This window comes from Arachis hypogaea, chromosome 13, assembly GCF_003086295.3.
Source record: "Arachis hypogaea cultivar Tifrunner chromosome 13, arahy.Tifrunner.gnm2.J5K5, whole genome shotgun sequence".
Classification (NCBI taxonomy): Eukaryota; Viridiplantae; Streptophyta; class Magnoliopsida; order Fabales; family Fabaceae; genus Arachis; species Arachis hypogaea.
The window spans coordinates 19,772,927-19,792,890 of NC_092048.1; the positions used below are offsets into that span (position 1 = coordinate 19,772,927).

At 31.9% G+C, this 19,964-nt stretch overlaps 1 protein-coding gene across 1 annotated transcript; it reads right to left on the reverse strand.

The window, feature by feature from the left end:
• Window positions 1-14,565: 14,565 nt before the first annotated feature.
• Window positions 14,566-19,471, reverse strand: LOC112737585 (G-type lectin S-receptor-like serine/threonine-protein kinase At4g03230). Its single transcript, XM_025787548.3, has 8 exons — window positions 17,905-19,471; window positions 16,863-17,375; window positions 16,485-16,628; window positions 16,183-16,388; window positions 15,868-16,078; window positions 15,419-15,656; window positions 15,129-15,279; window positions 14,566-15,026 (listed from the first exon to the last, which is right to left on the reverse strand). Exons 1-8 carry the CDS (start codon window positions 19,268-19,270, stop codon window positions 14,718-14,720), a joined length of 3,138 nt encoding a protein of 1,045 aa, XP_025643333.1. The 5' UTR covers window positions 19,271-19,471; the 3' UTR covers window positions 14,566-14,717.
• Window positions 19,472-19,964: the final 493 nt, after the last annotated feature.

The following is a 19,964-nucleotide window of genomic DNA, read 5'->3' on the forward strand; positions in this document are numbered from 1 at the left end:
ATTATTACGCACTTTATTCTCTAGTTCTATTTCAATTGGAAAATGATTTATGGCAACGTGAGGCAATCAAGCAATGAATGTGATCACATTGGACTACTATTTATCGTATAATGAGTATTTAAATTTACTACTATTTTTTCAATGGGATGCGCAAATTGCAACGCATGTAGCACCAGCTAGTACAAGGTTAGCAACGCGCAACAGCTATTAAAAGACTAGTATGTATTTATGTATGTGTGTTAGTTAGATTTGATTAATATATTACTGGTCTGCGATGAACTGGATTAGATTGTTTTGACCAATATAATTTATAATTACGGCATTATCCAATACATGTTCTGTAAACCTTTTTCATTTCTTTAACATGTAAACAATCAACATGAGACCTCCATATCAAAACATTTTTCTTTTCCATCGCAGCATGTGTGTCATTTAATTTTTTATCCCCCTTTTAATATATATATATATATATATATATATATATATATATTAGGAAGGAAACATCCATCAGTCACATTTCATGTTAATTTCAAAAACAACTATTTCAATTTTTTTAATATAGCTTTTATATGTAATAAAATTTTGACTAAATTTAAATGTTTATAGAAACACATTATTATAGATAATGATCCCAACATTCCTATTTTTTATAAACCATTTCACATAAGATTTTTTGTATTGCATATTTAGATAAATTTGTAAAAATTAGAATAATATTGTCAAAATAAGAATGACGATATCTAATTATCTATAAAAAAAAAAAATTCCTAATACAATGTTCAAAACTTCACAAAATAAATGACTAAAAATTTGGCTAATACATAATTATTTTTGGATGGAAAAATATTATTTGTCCTTTAAAATTCCGTTTTTAGTCAACTTTTTAATTTAAATAATATTATTTAATTATTTTTAAATTAAAATACATTCTTATTTTTTAAATAAACACATTATTAATTAAATTTAATTTAAATTTTATCAACTAAAATTTTTTTAACTTTCTCTCAATAAAATAAAAATTACTTTTTACTTTATCTTTTATTTTTTCTCTCTCCTACAGCAACGCATCATTAGGATTTTTTTAAATAAATAATTTAATTATTTTAATTATCAAAATAAATAATTTATAGCATACTTACTAATTTATACCACGTTTATTTATCTCGTTTACAGTAATTTTGCATCTATAATCTCGTTTACAATATAAACAAGATACATGTTAACGTGCAAAATTATTTATAAGAATTGAAAAAATACACATATTTCATTTACAGTATAAACAAAATAAATAAACATGGTATAAATTAATAAATACGTTATAAATGATTTATTTTAATAATTAAAATAATTAAATTATTTATTTTAAAAAAAATCTCGCATCATCACCGTTGGGCATTTAAGGTTCTTTTTTTCCTCAAGTCTCAAATATTATTTCACGTACATTCATTCACTTTGAATTTTTTTTCTTTTTTATTATTATTGTTATTATTATTATTATTTTTATTTTCATTTATTAATTTATATTAATAGATTAAATTCAATGCATCCATAGCAACCTGATTTTATGCACACGTTAAAGTGAAGGAAAATATAACACATCTAAAATTATTTAAATATACACAAAAATACTTTTTTTTATACATCTAAAATCATATAAATAAAATTTAAAAATAAATTTAAATTTTTTTCATATCTTACTGAATAAAAATATGTCTTAACATATCTTATTTTATTATTATTCGAATTTTTTTTATTACTTATTAGAACACCAACATTTATTCATTATAATTTTTTTTATTTTTTGATTATTTGGTATTTTAACTAATTTTACAAACTAATTAATTGTATAAAAATATAACACATCTAAAATAATACAGCTGTAAATTCTGTTAAATTAGTATAAAATTAGTTAATAAATTAGTTTTTAATAAAGAAGATTAGAATGTGAATATTATATCAAATTAGGATAGAGCTAATTGAAACGAGAATTTTGACACTAATTCGAAGAAACCGGTCTAAGATTGGACCAAACAAGCTGAACCGGTTGAATCGAGTCCAAATCGGACCCGTGGGCTCAACTGGGCCAGCCTTTAAATGAACCCACGTACCTTCTCTTCCCCATTTTAGCAGTGTTGAAGCACACAGGGGAAAGGAAAGAAGGAATCCCGTAACTCCTCTGTCCGAGCTCTGATCCGCACCGTTTGCGGTCACGCGACCACCGCGTCAAGCTCTACCGGAACAATTTCATAGGTAACTCATTTTTTTGTTCTCAGCCACTTCTTCCCCCAATTTTCGAAAATTGAGTGGAGGTATTGAATTCCTTTGTTCTTTGATGTTTTAGGATCCAATTAGCTTGAGGAGAACGTTCACTCTTGCTTATGAGAAGCTTGGATAAGGTGAGGATACCATAATTCCATTTTAATTTTGCTGAATTTATGTTTCGGGTATTAAATTGGGTATATATGTGTTCTGAATGTGTATTAGGTTGTGAATAAATAATTGGAGCTTGAAATTGTGAATACCAGAACTTGGAGGAAGCTGTTTAGTTGAGATTTTGGGGTTGTGTTGGTTTTAGTTAAATTGTCTTGATCATTACGTGGGAATCGGCCAAGGTATGGTTTAAGTTTCTTGCATTTAATATATAATGTTCTGTAAAAATTTAGGTTAGATGACCATAGGATAGGTTGGAATGTATGTGCATGTATTTTGTTTAGTAGGTGGCTAATGAATATGTTTGATTCGAAGTGCTGGTTGGTTGATGGCTTAATGGATTATTGACTAGTCATTTGAGGTTATAAGCATATAAGCTTAGGAATGGTAAATTATGGTTTTGGTGGTTGAATTTTAGAAGAGTTTATGTAATTGTGGTTGGTATGAGACATAATTTATTATGATGGTTGAAGTAGGACATATTGTGTTGGAAAGTGGATGTTTGATGATTAATGGCCTAGGAATTGTTTGGATTGAAAGTAAGGTTTTTAAGGTTGGCAAAAGTTAGTTTTTGGGCCGAACTTCGGCGGACTATAACTTGGCTTCTGGACCCTCAATTTGTTTCTAACTTGTTTTAAAGTGAAAATTGGGTTCGCGAGATTTATGTCGTTCGAAGAACGGAAGAAAAACGATTTAAAATGATTGAGTTATGCCCGTCAAAAATTTCGGTGAAGAATATGTAATTATGCAGGTTTCATTCCCTGATTGTGCAGCTCTCTGGTTGATCATTTTTTTTTAAGAACGTATGTCCACGCGTACGCGTGGCATGGAATTTTGACGATGCGTACGCGACTGATGCACACGCGTGACATGAAGTTTTCACTCACGTGTACGCATGACCAAGGGACACGCGCGCGAGCTACAGTTTCACACTTCCACGCGCACGCGTGAGCCACGCGTACACGTGGCCCCCATTTCAGCAAACATGGTTTTTAGCATTTTAAACTGTATTTCAAACTTCTAAATCTCCATTTTCATTCCTTTAGTCATAAATAGTAGTGTTAAACCTGATAATCAGATGAAGCTAGGAAATGGGGATAACTTGGAGGTGAAGTAAAGTTAAAAAGAAAATGATGAATTGATTATGAAATGTTACGGATGATCATGTATGATACTTGGCTTGATAATCAAATGAATGATCATGTATGATACTTTGCTTGATTGATTAAATGATCGGAGATATGAAATTCCCTGGATAAAGAACAATGGCTTGCCACCACGTGTACCAGGTTGAAAACTCGATACTCTGTTGACCCTATGACGTAAGGGTGACCGGGCACTTATAAATTCTCGAGAATGTTGACCCTCATTGAGCAATATTGATTATTTGAGAAAAAGCTATGCATAGACTCTTGGGGATGCACGTCGGGGGACAGTCCAATGGTTTAGCAAACCGAACTTGTCGGGCTAGCTGTATAACCAACAGATGAGCTCATTAGCCATAGGACAGACATGCATCATGTGCATATTACTTGAATTACTTGTTTGTGCTCTAATTGGGTTTGCCTAAGTGCATTTACTATGTTAAGTGTATACCTGCTACCTGCAGTACTTGTAACCTTCTTGTGCTTGCCTTTATCTGTTTATTTGTCTGTGAAATGCTGATGGAGATGGAGGTATGGAGGAATGACAGTACGGGACTTAGATTTAGGATTAAGTTAAGTTAGATTTAGATACTCTTAGTAAACCACCTTTTATGGCTACTGTTTACTACTTTAAGCTCTATAATCTGAGTGTTGGCGTTATAGGATTGCCTCTGGCATTCCCAGAACCTTATATATTATGTGTGTGGCACCTTTACCATACTGAGAACCTCTGGTTCTCACCCCCATACTATGTTGTTATTTTTCAGATGCAGGTCGAGAGGCATCTCATTAGGCGTCTGGACTCCTGAAACGAAGTGGTTACTGGGTTATTTTGTTGTACAGTGATGTATATATATGTACTTAGCTTTCTCTCTACATAACTTGTTCTTTTGATCCTCTTAGAGGTTTATGGAGAGACATGATTTTGTTTATGTACATTTGGGTTTTGGATATGTATATATATATATATGCGTAAATATTTTCCGGCCAGCCTTGACTTCGTGGACTGAGTTAGGAGCTTGCTATTTTGTATCTTTGGCTCTCTATTCCTACTTTTATTATCTTATGTTTGATAGTTATAGTTTTCTTCACACGCAAGTTATTCCGTTTCTGAAACGTTGCGCTTTTCGTTTCGCGATTTTGTTTTACCCATTTTTCAAGGCTCCTAGTTTATTATATTCTTTCTGCTATTATATGTATGTATTTTAATTTTAGAAGTCGTAGCACCTCGCCACCTCTATTTTACATCCTAGATGTAAAGTTATGTGTGGTAGGGTGTTACAACAGTCGCACACAAAATATTTTTTTTAATACATCCAAAAATCAACCAAATAAAATTTATAATTGAAGAATGAAATATCATATCTCATTTTATTATTAGTTGACATTTTTCATTATTTAGTTGAACATGAACATTTATTCATTCCAATTTATTTAATTTTTTGATTGTTTGGTATTTTGATATCTTATTTATTAACACATCTAAAATTAAATGAATAACTTAAACACATTTAAAATTAGATATTTGTACATCCAACTTACATTAACATTACATACTCCAAATCAAATAGAAGCGTGAAAAAAATAATTAGCATAAACACATCCATAAACTTAAAGAAAGAAAACCATAAATACATCTAAAATTAAATAAACAACATAAATACGTCTAAAATTAAATAAACAATAAAATTATAAACACATCTAAAATTAAATAAATAACATAAACATATTTAAAATTAAGTATTTACACATCAAAAATACATTTACATTATAAACTAATTTTCCTTTGTTACTTACACCAACCTTCGTCAAAGTTTCAATCTTTATGCCCTCAGATTGTTCAAGTTCATGGCTTTGATTCCTATTCATAATCCTCCCAAAGGAAAAAAAGAGAGATCTCCAAACATTTTAAAAATACTCGCATTCCCATTTAAATTCACATTTGGACTTAAAAAAGGTGAGTGAGATTAAGATATTCTTCATCTTTGGTATATATATATAAAAAAGAGTGAACCTTTTAATATAGAACAAGAAGGGTATCTGGGGATCTCTTCAAGCCATTGAACTTCATTAGTTTTCACAAAAAAAAAAAATCTTGTATAAAATAATAAGAGAAGAAAGGCAGTGCGAATGACGAAATGGTAACAAGGAGGAAGGCGGCGCGGATAACGAAGTGGTAACGAAAAGGAAGGCGGCACAGAGGATAAAACGGCAACAAGGAAAAGTGCAGTGACGATGGTGGGAGCAGCGCGGAAGAGAAAATGCGTCACAGATGAAGGCGGCTTAAATGGCGAAGCGGCGACGAGGAGGGAGGTCGCGCGGAGGAGGATGCGGTGATGAGGAGGAAGGCAGTGCGGAAGAGGAAGCAGCGACAGAAAGGAGCAGCTCTGATTTTACGATTTAGCTCGTTGAAATTTGATTTTTTTTTTTTTTAGATTTTATTTGAGATGTGTTAATAATTAAAAGATTTAGAATTGAGTTGAAAATTTTAAAATTAAAATTTTGAATTTGCGTTTTACTTAAATTATTTTTTGGATGTTTGAAAATTATTCAAAATTTTATTACCAAAACTTTACTAATTTAACTTAAAGAACTATAATTAATTATTCTAATGTAAATTTTGTTCTTTCACGTTATTTAAATTTGGGATATTAAAGAGAATGAATTTGTCTATTATCTTAAGAGTCTATATTTAAACGGTTTTGTAAGAGAACTAACTAGAAGCGTAGCTAACTAGGATTGATGTCCCGAAAAAAATCATTATGCATGATGAAGATGTCAGGGAGTCTCCTGGTGGAAAACAAGAAAGAATTAAAGAAAAGAATATTGAGGTGAACGAGAAAGAAAAAGTTGTTTTAAAACACTATAGAAGTGAAGAACTAGAAGTTTAGAGAGAACTGTTGGAGTTGAAATGGGATGCGGCAGTAATGATGTCACAGGGGCTACGAAAAGCAGAACATGATAATGATAGAAAGGTAATTGCCGTTGTGGATTTGAATGAGTGGCATGAAGGTTTTTTGAAAACGCGAACGGATAATTCTTTAGTGTATCCGACTGTTATGGTGAGTGCGGAATCTATGAGATCTCAAACAATCAGTAACGAAGCAATATTTGAAAGAATGAAGACTTGGGAATATAGGGATAAACGGAAAGAAGGGGTTGATTTGGTGTTGAATGAAAGTTCAGTTGGGGCTGGGTTGAAGCATATAAGGCCGAATATGTTAGTGGGGTGTGGCGGCAAAGTAGTTGTGTGGTACGACGGAGAGTACATCGTTGTGCGTTTTAAAAGGGCCTCCGGTGAAGAGAGGGGCGTGGCTGGTCATGGAGTTCGCGAAGAGGTTGATGCCACGATAAACAGCGCTGATGAGGCAGATCTGGGAGCAGGGCGGAAGTCAGCTGTTGGTGGAGGAGGTGATAATGTTCGCGTTGAGTTTGATGGCGTGGAGGGCAGGGAGGAGCGTGAAGCTCCTGATGCACCCGATGAGCAGAATCAAGCCGGGAAGGAGATTGGTGAAGGTGCGAAAATTTGTCCGAACAGCACAGTGGAGAAAAATATTCCACCAAGTACAGTTAATGAGATCCACGCTAGTTTGGATAGGAGTGGTAAGCAGCATGTTGGCATATGTCTGATGAGGAGTGATGCAGTGCATGATTCAGATTTAGAGGATGAGAATACAGTGGTGGAGGAAACCGGGTTGGAGGATGAAGGGACTAGAAACTTGGAAGATTCGGGGGACTCAGAGCAAGATGCAGACGATGAAACTAATCAAGATGAGCACGGAAGAAGTTGGGATAAAGATATGGCTGAAAATAGGGCTGCTTAGGATCTGGCGGTCGAATCAGGAGCTGTTTTATATGACGAAGATGAGGACATTATGGCTATTCTCCAAACTCAGAATGAAGTATTAGCACAAAAAAGAAGGCAAGCAAAACAGAAAGAGAAAGCAAGAAGGAGCTGCCCCAAAAATCGGAATAAGGTGCGTAATAAAGTTTTTAAATAATTTTAGTTCGTAGAATGTGAGGGGTTTAAGGGGCGTTGAAAAGTGAGAAATGGTAAAAATTTAAGTGTAAAAATAATGTGAATATATTAGGATTGATAGAGACAAAGAAGGAGGTGATTACTATGTTTGATGTAGTGCAATTTTGGGGTAATGATGCGGTGGGTTGGGAATTTGTGGGATCGGAAGGTGCTTCTGGTGGTTTATTAATAATGTGGGATGATATGATATTTAGGTTGAGTAATTGTTATAAATGGGAGAGATGGTTGTATATAGAAGGGGAATTGACAAACAATAATTTTCATTGTGCGGTTTGATTGGTGTATGGTGCACATACAAAGGAGGAGAAGCTTGCTATGTGGGAATAGTTGAGTTTTTTATCGGGAATATATCAAATTCCTCTTTGTTACATGGGTGACTTCAATAAGGTTGTGTAGTTTGAAGAAAGGAAAGTCATTAGTATGTTAATAGCAACAGCGGTAGACTTTAAAACATGGATACATGATATGGAACTGGTGGATATAGAACTGAATGACTGTAAGTTTACGTGGTTCAAGGGTCAATCGTGCAGATGAATTAATAGAATGTTAGTGAGTTTGGTTTTATTGTTATCATTTAGAGCACTTAGTTGAAAAGGAATGACAGAATCTTCAGGAATCAAGAAATAGGTGTTGCGGAAGTAGTCAACATGTCGATTAGGAGTTACAAAGAGTGGAGTGATATTTGATCTTTTGGATTGTTGATGGCATTGTCGAAGATGATTAGGAATTAATTTATTTTATCTGTCTAGTACTTTTTCATTGATGCTCCACCTTGTTGTGTTGAATTTTTTGTTTAAGAAAAAAAAACAATCTCCCACTACTCTAATTTTTCAATTTTAAAATTAAAAATACAAAATATTAATTTGAGTTGGCTTATGTTATAATTGACTGCCTAAACTTTTTCATATTTAAATATGTTGGTAGGTTAATTACCAGAGAATTTTTTATTGTAAAATAAAAAAATTATTTTTCAAAAATAATTATTCACACTTTAATTCTCCAAATCCAACTTTTTTTTTTGTGGGATAAATTTGTTGTACCCCAATGAACTTTAAATTTCTATACACTTCAATCGTTTCTGTACTTCTAATTTAGAATATATATATATATAATATAATCAAAATTCTTAATTTTTAAAAAAATCTAATTTAGTTTAATTTGGATGAGAAAAAAAGTTGAGAAGTTGAATACAGACAATAAGCATGACCCTTTTAACATTGTCGTCGGCAATGTTGAAGAGGCCATGTTTATTATCTACGTAACTCTCCAATTTTTTTTTAACTAAATTAAATTAAATTAATTTTTTTTTTTAAATTAAGGTATTGGGGAGTACTATTCTTACTACATTATTGTTAAATACGACTTATCTCTGTGTACTTTTGTTTACTCTTATATATTCTTGAAAACGATGATAATAGTTGTCATTACCACCGGTAATGTTATCCAATATTTAACTTTTTAACTTTTTTTTCTCATCAGTCTGTCATTTATAGAGGAAAATGAAGTTCATTGAGAAATACAGCAAATTCTGTACAATAAATCTTATAAAATTAGTGAGATTGATCGAAGATGCTACAAACTCAACCTAAATGTAAAAAAAAAATGTATTTCAAAATTAAAATCGGATTAATTTTTGAGTTATTCTTCACATACAAGCGTTTTCCCATACAAGTCATACAAGTCATTTATATTCACGCATTTTCAGGTTTTTTTTCTGTGTCTCTTCTTTTTCTTTTTTCTCCGTGCCTCTTCTTCTTCTTCTTTCTTCGTGCTTCTTCTTCTTTTTCGTAATTTTTCTCTCTCGTTATCGCCGTCATCAACACTACATCTTCCTCCTGCTCCTCGTTGTTGAAGATAACAAATAATTCAGATTCAGATTGTCAACTGAACCAAAACAAAATTTATTATTGTTTTTAATCCAATCAAATGGCTAAGGTGTAGTTCAATTCAGAAGAAAAAATATAGCATTAGAGAAACATTTTTCTGCAGCAAATTTGGGTGTAGCACGAAGATATTTGGGTGTAACACGAAGATATTTGGGTGTATTTTAAGAATTTTTGGGCGTATCTGATAAGTTATGCATAATTCAAAACTCTTCCTCTTCCTCCTCATCATCTTCTACTCTTTTTTTTATCATCATCACCATCTTCTTTTTTTTCATATTCTTTTTTTTTATTTTACTTTTTCAATTTTCTTCTTGTTTTACTCTCTTAACAAGAATAAAAATAAAAAAAATTAAATAAAAAAGAAGAAAAAACACATAATACTGCAAAATTACTTAGAATAGGATGGACTTACATTCATTTAACTAAAAGAAAGAAAGAAATAAGGAAAAGAAGAAGAAGAAAAAAAATACAGCATTAGAGAAAATATTTTTCTGTATTTGCAGCAAATTTAGGTGTAATACGAAGATATTTGGGTGTAACACGAAGATATTTGGGTGTATTTTAAGAAATTTTGGGTGTATTTTTATTCTGATAAGTTCTGCATAATTCAAAACTCTTCCTCTTCCTCATCTTCATCTTCTTCTGCTTCTTCTTCCTCATCTTCTTATTTCGTTTTTTTATAATTTTTCTTAGGAGAAAAAATCAAACAAAGAAGAAAAAAATACATAATGTTGCAAAATCAATAGAAAGAGGAGGAGGAAAAAAATGCAGCAACAAAAACAGTAATAAAAAAAACAACGATGAAGATGAAACACACGAAGAAAAAGAAGGAAAACCGCAAAGAAGAAAGAGAAGAAGAAGGAAGAGGAGGAGGAGAAGGAGGAACGTGAAGAAGAAGAAGAAGCGTCTTCCATAATAGTGAGTGAGAGCGCGCTTTGAAAATAATTGAGTGATGCGCGTGTTATTACGCTCCAATAGGTGAATGTAATTTTTGTTAAACTTGACCCAACTTGTAAGACTTGTAAACTAAAAAGACTTGTATGTGTAGCATAACTTTTAATTTTTTTTTTTAAGAAAATAATAATGCTTTTTAATTTAGAATAGAAAAAAATCCCTGGGTCCACTCCCCGGCCCCTATGGCCGTCCAATCTCAAAGAGGATTGGGGAAAGAAATTAAACAAGCAATAGCCTAGTCTCAGTCTTCTTATCTGGTCAAAACGTTGACCACCATTCGCGCCTATTGCAGTTGCAGCTTGCAGGCCAGGGCGAGTTTATTTTTTTGGGTAAAGTACTAAATTGGTCCACTAGGTTTAGACATAATTCTGTTTTGGTCCTTAAGGATTAAAGTGTTCTTTTTCAATCCAAAAAAGTTTCATTTAGCATCAATTTAGTCCCACAGTGAGGTCAAAATTAAATAATTAACAAAATGTCCTACATAATAACAGTACAAGAACAAAATCGATAATCTGGAGAACAAGTACAAGCTCCAGAGGCATAAAATCAACCATTGATATATCAATACATTTATTTATTATTTTTTTATAATATAAATAAAATATTTTCTATAAAACTAAAGAAAATGATAAATAAATGTATTGATGCATCAATGGTTGATTTTGTGCCTCTGGAGCTTGTACTTGTTCTCCAGATTATCGATTTTGTTCTTGAACTGTTGTTATGTAGGACATTTTGTTAATTATTTAATTTTGATCTCACTGTGGGACTAAATTGATGCTAAATGAAATTTTTTTGAATTCAAATAGAACACTTTAAACCATAAAGACCAAAACAGAATTATGCCCAAACTTAGGGGACCAATTTAGTACTTTACCCTATTTTTTTCTTATGCTATCATTAACGTGTTTTTTCCCCTTTTGGGCATGATACATCTACAATTTAAAATTAGAACATATTGTATAAAAAAAGAAACGTTACAAAATATTGGGAAAAAGAAAAAATTAGAAGTCTATATAAATTAAATCTCTAGTGAAAAATTTAATTAAATTTATTATTAGTTTTTTAATAGCATTAAATATCGTTTTTTTCTTTACATATACTCTTAAACAATTAATTCACTATTTATTATTTGTAACTCAGTTGCAAAATTTATTTTTTGGACATTTTTGACATTTAAAAACTATTTTACAAAAATTGTTGCTATAAGTAATACCATTTAAGCATTAAAATAAAGAAATAACATATAACTTTAAAATAAAAAATGAGTAAATAATAAAATATTTTCTTATCTCAACTAATTTTTAAAAATAAGTTGCCAACAGTTTATTTATATTTCTGAAACGATATTTCATTTTTTTTTTAAATTTTGGTGACTAACTATATTTCAGTTTAGTAATTTTTTTTTTTGGTGACTTTTCAGTTTAGTAATTAATCAATTGGCTAGTATAACAAAGTTCATTATCATTATTTATTGATTTTTTATTGAGTTAATTTATTTTATTATTGTTAATTTCAATACAAGACCAAATTTATCAAAATAATTAATATTAAATGTTAATTTTAATAAATAAATAAATTTTTTAATATAAAACTGAAAAAATAACAATAATATTTTATTACGTGTGTATATAACTATATATATTATTTTTTCAAAATGATAGTGGGGCTAGTGCTCCTATATCTTAAGCGTTCCGCCGTCCCTGACAAAGGGTCAAACTGTCAAAGAGACTTTGGTTACTTTCATCAAATGCAAATGCGAGCGTGGGATCTGCCATTATCCAAGTGAGACAGAATTCGATGGAGCCTATCCATATGTGAAATTAACAAGAAGTTGCTATTTCGCCATGTCAAGCCACTTAGAGGCATATACAATGCAAGTAAAAAGATAAGTCTATAAGGGTGTGTGGTTCAAGTATTACTTTATTATAAAGATTCTATTTTTATGAGAATTAAAGATATTCAAAAAAAATATGAAAACTGAAATGATAGTATTTTGATTTCTTAAAATTAAACTTATTTAAAAATAATTTTTCAAACTTTGAACCAAATATAAAAATATAATATTTTTATCTTAAAATTTCTAAAAATTATTTATAATTCCTCCGATCAATCATAGACACCCTAAGAGTAATTCACAGGTAAACAAGTACATAAATAATTAAGATGGATAATGGAACAGCTGCATGTCCCACATATTTTGACCAAGGACAAAATTTGGGTGGCAATTTAAAGGGCGTAACTCGTTCCAATAATTTGTAATTTTAATTTAGTTTAGGTTAACAAATGTCTAAAGAAGTAATAAAAAAATATTTTCACTAAAAATACAAAATTTTAATATTTTCAACACAGTTTTGACATATTGAATCTATTAAAAAATTTAAAAGTCATTTTTTTTTTCTACAAATAGACACTAAAATTGGTCCCTACAAAAGATTTTAAAAAAAAAATTTAAAAATTAAAGTATTCAATCTAAAATTTTTTAAAAGTCAATTTGAATATTTCTTCTTTTATTACAAATGTATGTGGTTATAGAATATAAGGAGGAGTCGAAAAAGTATAATACATTAAAATAAAAATAGATTTTTTTAATTTTTTTTGTTAATTAGTATTTGTTCATATCTTGACCCAACACCAAGTTTCAGGTCTAAATAAAAGGCCCAATCTAAAGATTGGTCCTTACTCAACACCGACCTTCTCTTAAAAAGTCGGACGACCTGCTCTAAAGAAGTCGGAGCGAAGATTAGCTGACAGATAATCCTTATTCAAATAAATAACTGCTCCTAAAATCTCTCAACCTACTTCCACGAGCTATATCTCAACTTCCCTAAGACAAAGGGACGGTTGTCCTCCTCAAAAGGTGGAATTAATCCAACAGTGATTATTGGTTCACCACTATAAATACACTGACACCCCTCAGGTATCTCTAAGTTTCAATACTCTCAAAATTTGTTTAGACCCTTGCTGACTTAGACATCGAAGTGTCTTTGAAAGTATCAAACTCCATTCTTTCATACACCCAAGTCAGACGGAGGCTCCCAAACGCGAACTGAGTAAGATGCTTCCTCCATTAGACAATTGGACCAATCCAACAAGTCCAGTCCATTAATATCCAGTTACCCATGTAACAGTATTGTAAAAGGTAACTTTTTACTATATATCATTTAAATAGAAAAAAATATAAGAAACAATATTGTATGATAAAAAATCACGCTTATCAATATCACTTGAGAAAATAATTAAGAGAAGTCTTTGCGGTAGTGAAATAGCTTTGCAATTCATAAGACAGGGAGACAGGGTGTGTGTTGGATAAAGTGAATACTTAGAGCCTTTTGGAAAGCTTTAAAATTTATTTTTTTGAGTTTTTATTTATAAAAATAGTAATATTAATGTTTAGTATTATTTTTAAAATTAAATTATAATTTTTTAAAAAATTATCTAAATATTTATATAGAAGTTAAAAAAATAATTTTTTTTATGATAAAATTTTTTTATTATATTTTTTTAAAATAAATACTTTTAAAACTAAAAAATAAAATATAAAATAACTTATTTATAAATTACTTTTAATATAAATATTTATTATTTAAATTATTTTTTAAAAAAAACTTAATTAAATTATTTACTCAAACTGGACCTTAATTTATTTTCGTACTTTGCTTAGTAAAATAATAAAGTAAAGAGGTTAATTACTCTTAAACTAAAATAACGAGCTCAAATATATAATAAAAATTATAAATTTAATGATGATTAACCTCTTACTTTACTAATTTCATTACTTTCATTTGAATTTTAAAAGTTGTCAAAAAAAAAATCTCTAAATTCATCTAAAAAAACATAGATGAAATTTGAAACCACAAAAAAATGTACTCTATTTTAAATGAATTCCGTCCATGTACTTATAACGTAGAATTTAGATTCTCTAAAATTTGAATTTTACTTTAGAGAGTAAAGTGTGAACTCTCACCATTTATTTTATAGGTGGGATTAAGAATACATATGAGAGAGAAACCATTTAAGAGTAGAAGATCACACTTTACTCTTTAAAGTACAAATTTAAAATTTAGAGGATCCAAATTCTATAATGTAAGACACCTAACTCGTACTTCCATTGGATAAAAATGGAGTTTACATTCCAATCATGGTAGATACAGTGTAAGCTGACTTGGTGTCCCACCAAAATTATGTACTCAACATTTTTCTCTTCTTAAATTGAAACACACTTGAATAATAATCTTGCAGTAATTAACATGACAGAATTATCTACCTTCCATTTTCTAAGGTAACAGTCAAATCATTCCTTGAGAAAGTTTCCAATTTACTAGAAGTAGAGGCTCTGCTAGAAGGGCATCTCCTCATTACAAATGCTGGTTCCTTAGGACTTGGAAGAGTGTTGGATTCACTGCCAAGCATGAAGACCACATTTGACATGTTTGGTCTTTCATTTGGATCTTCTTGTAGGCATAGCAGCCCAACATTCACACACTTCAAGCACTCATCAGCATTGCATGTTTCACATAGTGTCTGGTCCATGAAGTCCAATGCCCTTCCCACTTTCCATAAATGCCATGCCTGGAATTTTGGAATTGAATCAAAGCATAGAAATGTGCCAAGAAACTATGTTTTATACTCTATCTGTTACATGTTATAATTAAGATATTGGCGTGTGCTTACAAATCCTAGAAGACTCAATTCTTGTTCTGCTTGATAAAATCCAGTGTTTCTTTTCCCACTGATGATCTCAAGAACTACCACCCCGAAGCTAAAGACATCGGACTTGACGGAAAAATGTCCGTCAAGTGCATATTCTGGTGACATATATCCACTGCATTATAAAATCATGAAATATGGAGCAAATAAGACATATGGCTTGATAACATGCTGTATAGTTCTGAAATGACAATAATATTGAATCATTGGTAGATCTTAAATGGCATTGAATTATGAATTGTTACAAGACTTACTAAGTTCCAACTACTCTGTCTGTGTTTGCTACTGTGTCTTTCCCTCCAAATATTCTAGCCAAGCCGAAATCTGAAATTTTCGGATTCTTCTCTTCATCCAATAGAATATTGCTTGTTTTCAAGTCTCTGTGAATGATCCGTAATCTTGAATCTTCGTGAAGATAAAGGAGTCCTCGGGCAATCCCCAAAATAATCTTGAAGCGCACATCCCAGTCTAATAGAACACATAGCTTCCGGTCTTGTATATTGTTCATTAAGAGCATGCTTTTATGTTAGTCTCTTGTTCAAACAGAATAGTTTGAAATATAGATGCAATTTCTTCATACTAATCTATAATTGAGTCCTCTCTTACAGAGTTTAAAATACACATGAAATAATCTAGCAGCATATCATATTCAATAGATGCATGGAGAAATGTTTAACAAAATTGAATTCTATCAGTTTCTTACCAAATATGAAACCATCTAAGCTTCTATTAGGCATGTATTCATATATTAACATCTTTTCATCTCCCTCAAGACAATAACCAAGTAGCCTAACAAGGTTCCGATGTTGAAGTTTGGCAATCAACACAACTTCATTTTTGAACTCTTCTAAGCCTTGTCCGGAACAACTCGAAAGTCTCTTTACGGCTATTTCTTGTCCACCAGGAAACTTTCCCTAACAGTAGATCAATTAAAACACAGAATAAGATGATATTGTAAATTTGGGATAGTTACCACATATATTAAGATATTAGCAACTATCAAGGAACTCTTAGTTACCTTATAAACAGGACCAAACCCCCCTTGTCCAAGCTTGTTTGCAATTGCAAAGTTATTAGTAGCATCAAGAACACTTTCTAGATGAAAATGTGGAATATCTATGGCCTGTGAATTCTCTTCTTTGAACCTACCAGATTCAATCAAGTCTCTTACATATTTCTCACTGCTAAGGCCTGCTGGATTCTTCTTTGTATATCCCCTGATTTCTGAAGTAAAAAAGATATTAACTTTTTCATAGGGTATTGATGATGAAGCATCCATCCATTTGAAAAACAATTAGTTTGGCATAAAACTGGAGTTACCTTGTGAATTAGCATGTCTCCTTTTCTTCAAGTAGATGTATATAACAGTACTTGAGAGAAGAATGATGGCAATCACAATTGTAAAAGTGATTTCCATGATCTGAGTTAAGGATAGATTCCTGTCTGCTTGGTAGCTTTGATTGCCTTAAACAAGAATAAAATAAGTATCATATATGCATACAAACTAGAAACACCATCAATATTTTGAGTCGTGTTATTTGTACTTATAATCTGTGACATATTGTGTCGACTCATTCATCATTTACTATTGGATAAGGTGTAGTCCCATTCCAAATGAAATTCTTCTATATCTCATTTAATAATAAATAATATGTGGATTGACATTATAACATTTTTTATAAACTATCATGCCCTTACCATTAGTACAGTTCAATTTCATGCCATCCCAAAAATAGTTAGTGTTGCAAAGGCACCTCTTGTTGCCATCACTTGTGGTATTGCAACTTGAATTTGGCCAATCCATGCAATCCAGCAAGGTGGAGCAAAGTGGCTCGGACGGCGGATCCCAACTCAGTTCCAACTCTACTCCATGTTTCATTGGAGCAGCAGAAGTAAAGGTTCTTGGATCAGCATAGCAAGTGCCAGTAAGATGAAATGGAGATGAATCATTGAGAAGCAGAAGCTTCTTGTTGTCCCTTGATGTTTGACCTTCACAATTTTCTACATCTTCAATGTGAATAACAAATTTTCGCTTGTCCTGATCTATGCTTATCACGCGAAAAGCACCCCCTGGCGTCTCGAAATCAAGCTGGCCTGTGGAGTCATTGCAATGGAAACTCAAGTACATTGGGTCACCACAATTTGCTCCTCTGCTCAGGGGATATGCAATCAAGTTTGTGCCACAAGTTCCACAACTCTTCCCTGTGGATTCTGCTACAAAGAATCTCAGGATCAGAATAAAATTAATTGGTACATTACCCTGCATGTTCCTAATGAAGTTCTTTATTTTTCAACCAATGCTCAAGTTCTTTTGGTTCATAAACATATCTAATATTTTCCGAATCGAGCACCAAAATCAACAACCAATCAGCTATATGTACGAAATATGCATATGATTATATGAACACATAATGATCACATATTCAGTTTATAATCAAACTAAATTTACATTTATTCATCAAAATGCAAATCAAAGTTTGAAAATACAATGCTGACTAATTTGGTTACTGAAATCTAGAATTAGCATGTTTGAAATTGGAAACAATCATGCTATGAATGCATAAAAAATCAGCCACCAAATCAGTCATTTATATAAAATACATGTTAAAATACAAAAAATATTAAAAATTACCTAGACAGTACAAGTAAAAAGTCATGCACAAGTACATAGTTAGTAACTGATTTTTTGTATGCAGGTAGCATTTTTTAATTACAAGCATTAGGAATTAAGAAGTGTTACCTATATCAGAAAGCGCAACACGGACATTGAGGTCGCAGCCATTCTCATAATCTTCTTCAAGATTGTTAAGGTCCTCAGACCAAATCCAGCAAACCGCATCACTACTGCTGCGGCCGCTACCGCCCTCGCTGCCTCTGGTCTGATCGTCTTCATACGAATACGCATAGCATTGGCAGTTGTTGAGGCACTCTGCCTTGCATTCCTCTTCACTCTTGGCCTTAAACTGAGCATCTGGATTCCCAACTTTCATCATTTTCAGCCTCAAGAAAGTGTCACTCTTGGCATCCTCGCTGCACACGTTAGTTTTCCGGCTGCATCCACGGGAAAAATCACCGGCATCCCAAGTCTCAAGAGAGTTAGGCCTGAACCCTGGCAAGCACTTACACATAGCATGATACTTGCTATTACAGCTTCCAAAATTTCCGCAGGCATTGAACACACTGCATCTATCTCTAGGCTCAACCCAAACATTAGACCAAGTTTTCTCTGAATCCATCTTTAGATACAGAAGCTGACCCCAGTAAGTGATAACCAACCTTGTGTTGCTATAAAGTGAAGAAGTGAGAAAAGGGACAGTGTTGTTGTAGTTTTGGGAAATCTTCTCAGTGAAATTTGAAAGAAAATATGATATTGCTAAAGACATTTCACCTGTTCCCACTACCTTACCTGTCACACTGCTTTTCCAATACCTTACGGATCTCTTCCATATCATGTATTGGTCGTTGTTGTTGTTGCTATCTTCTTGATCTCGCTGGAAAGAGTAGTTCCCCGGCGAAGGGTCGACGTTGCTTCGCCAAGAAGTTAATGATAAACCCTGATACATTTTCATCCCTGGAAGGAATGTATCTGTTGGATTAGCAAAACTCTCCCAAAGGATCTTTGTTTTCTTGGTTTCTTCTTCGTCTTGTTCATCAATTACAATGAGGTTACCATTGTCCATTAGCTTCAGTGTTCTGTGAAGTGATGAATTTGATGATGTTTCAAGACTTGTCCCCCAAAAGGGTCTCCCATTTCTGTCCAGAACCCTCAGATTACCGTCTTCTGAAATGCCGAAAGCGCCCCCGAAATCTTCAAGAGGGGTGTCCCTATTAGCCACCCACACAACTGTTCTTGGACTCAAATTGTAGTACCACATTCCAATATATCTTCTTCTTCCGCTAGAGCTTCCATTAGGGGTGAAAAATCCCAGCTCAAAGTTTTCTCCATCAGAAATTAGAGCATCTCCTCTTCCTCCTCCTCCATCTAGTAAGAAATTGTTAATGGTTATGGTATCTCTACCATAACAATGCATGCAAGTGCAAAAGAATGAACACAAAAGGAAGAAAAACAGCATGCGGTTAGAACAGAATCTCTTGGTGTCTACCATTTGAAAGAATGCAAACAGTTTTTGAGGTTTTGTTAAGTATAGTGCTTAAGGTTATGCCAATCACTAGTTGAATTCAGTGTGTGCCATGGGAAAGTTCTTAAGCACTTTCTATATTAATCACAAATAATTTTTTACCCGAAATAATTCTGTTTGTGTATTGAAAATCATTTAAGTGGAATAGTTCTTTTTATACTGATTTTTGAAACTTGAATTTGAGATTACTGGTTAAGTATCTGGCTATCTTCCACTCTAACTAATCATATATTATTATTTTTTTGAGAAATTCTTATATGCTAGAGTAAAATAGTGCTCTTGTTCTAGTCAATTAATTGTCTTTCACATTAGTATTATAAATTTATTATTATTTTAATTTAAATTATAAAAGTTGTCCCTTCTAAATTTCAGAATTTTAAGATAAAATAATTAAAATAAGCACTGATATAATTATCAGGTTAGACTATGTATATTATATTTTTTAAGTGCGATTCATTTCCAAATTTTATGTTAATACAAGATGTCTGTTTATTAGTCTGCCCTTTAAATTTTAAAAGTATTAATAAAATAAAATTTTAAATTATAAATTCTAACCATTAAATTATAAACTTTAAAATCTTAAAATATAACCCTAAAATAAGATTCAAGCCATACAATAAATAACACAGAATACAAATATTCATTTGTCTCAGCCCACACA

Bases quoted from the DNA above. Each gene is read 5' to 3' on its own strand.
- LOC112737585 (XM_025787548.3), bottom strand. From the start codon at position 19,270: ATGGTAGACACCAAGAGATTCTGTTCTAACCGCATGCTGTTTTTCTTC. The intron at 16,629-16,862 runs GTAAGGGCATGA...TTCTTGTTTAAG, and splicing joins GAAATTGAACTGTACTAATG to GCAATCAAAGCTACCAAGCA. The intron at 16,389-16,484 runs GTAACTCCAGTT...TTTTTACTTCAG, and splicing joins GAGACATGCTAATTCACAAG to AAATCAGGGGATATACAAAG.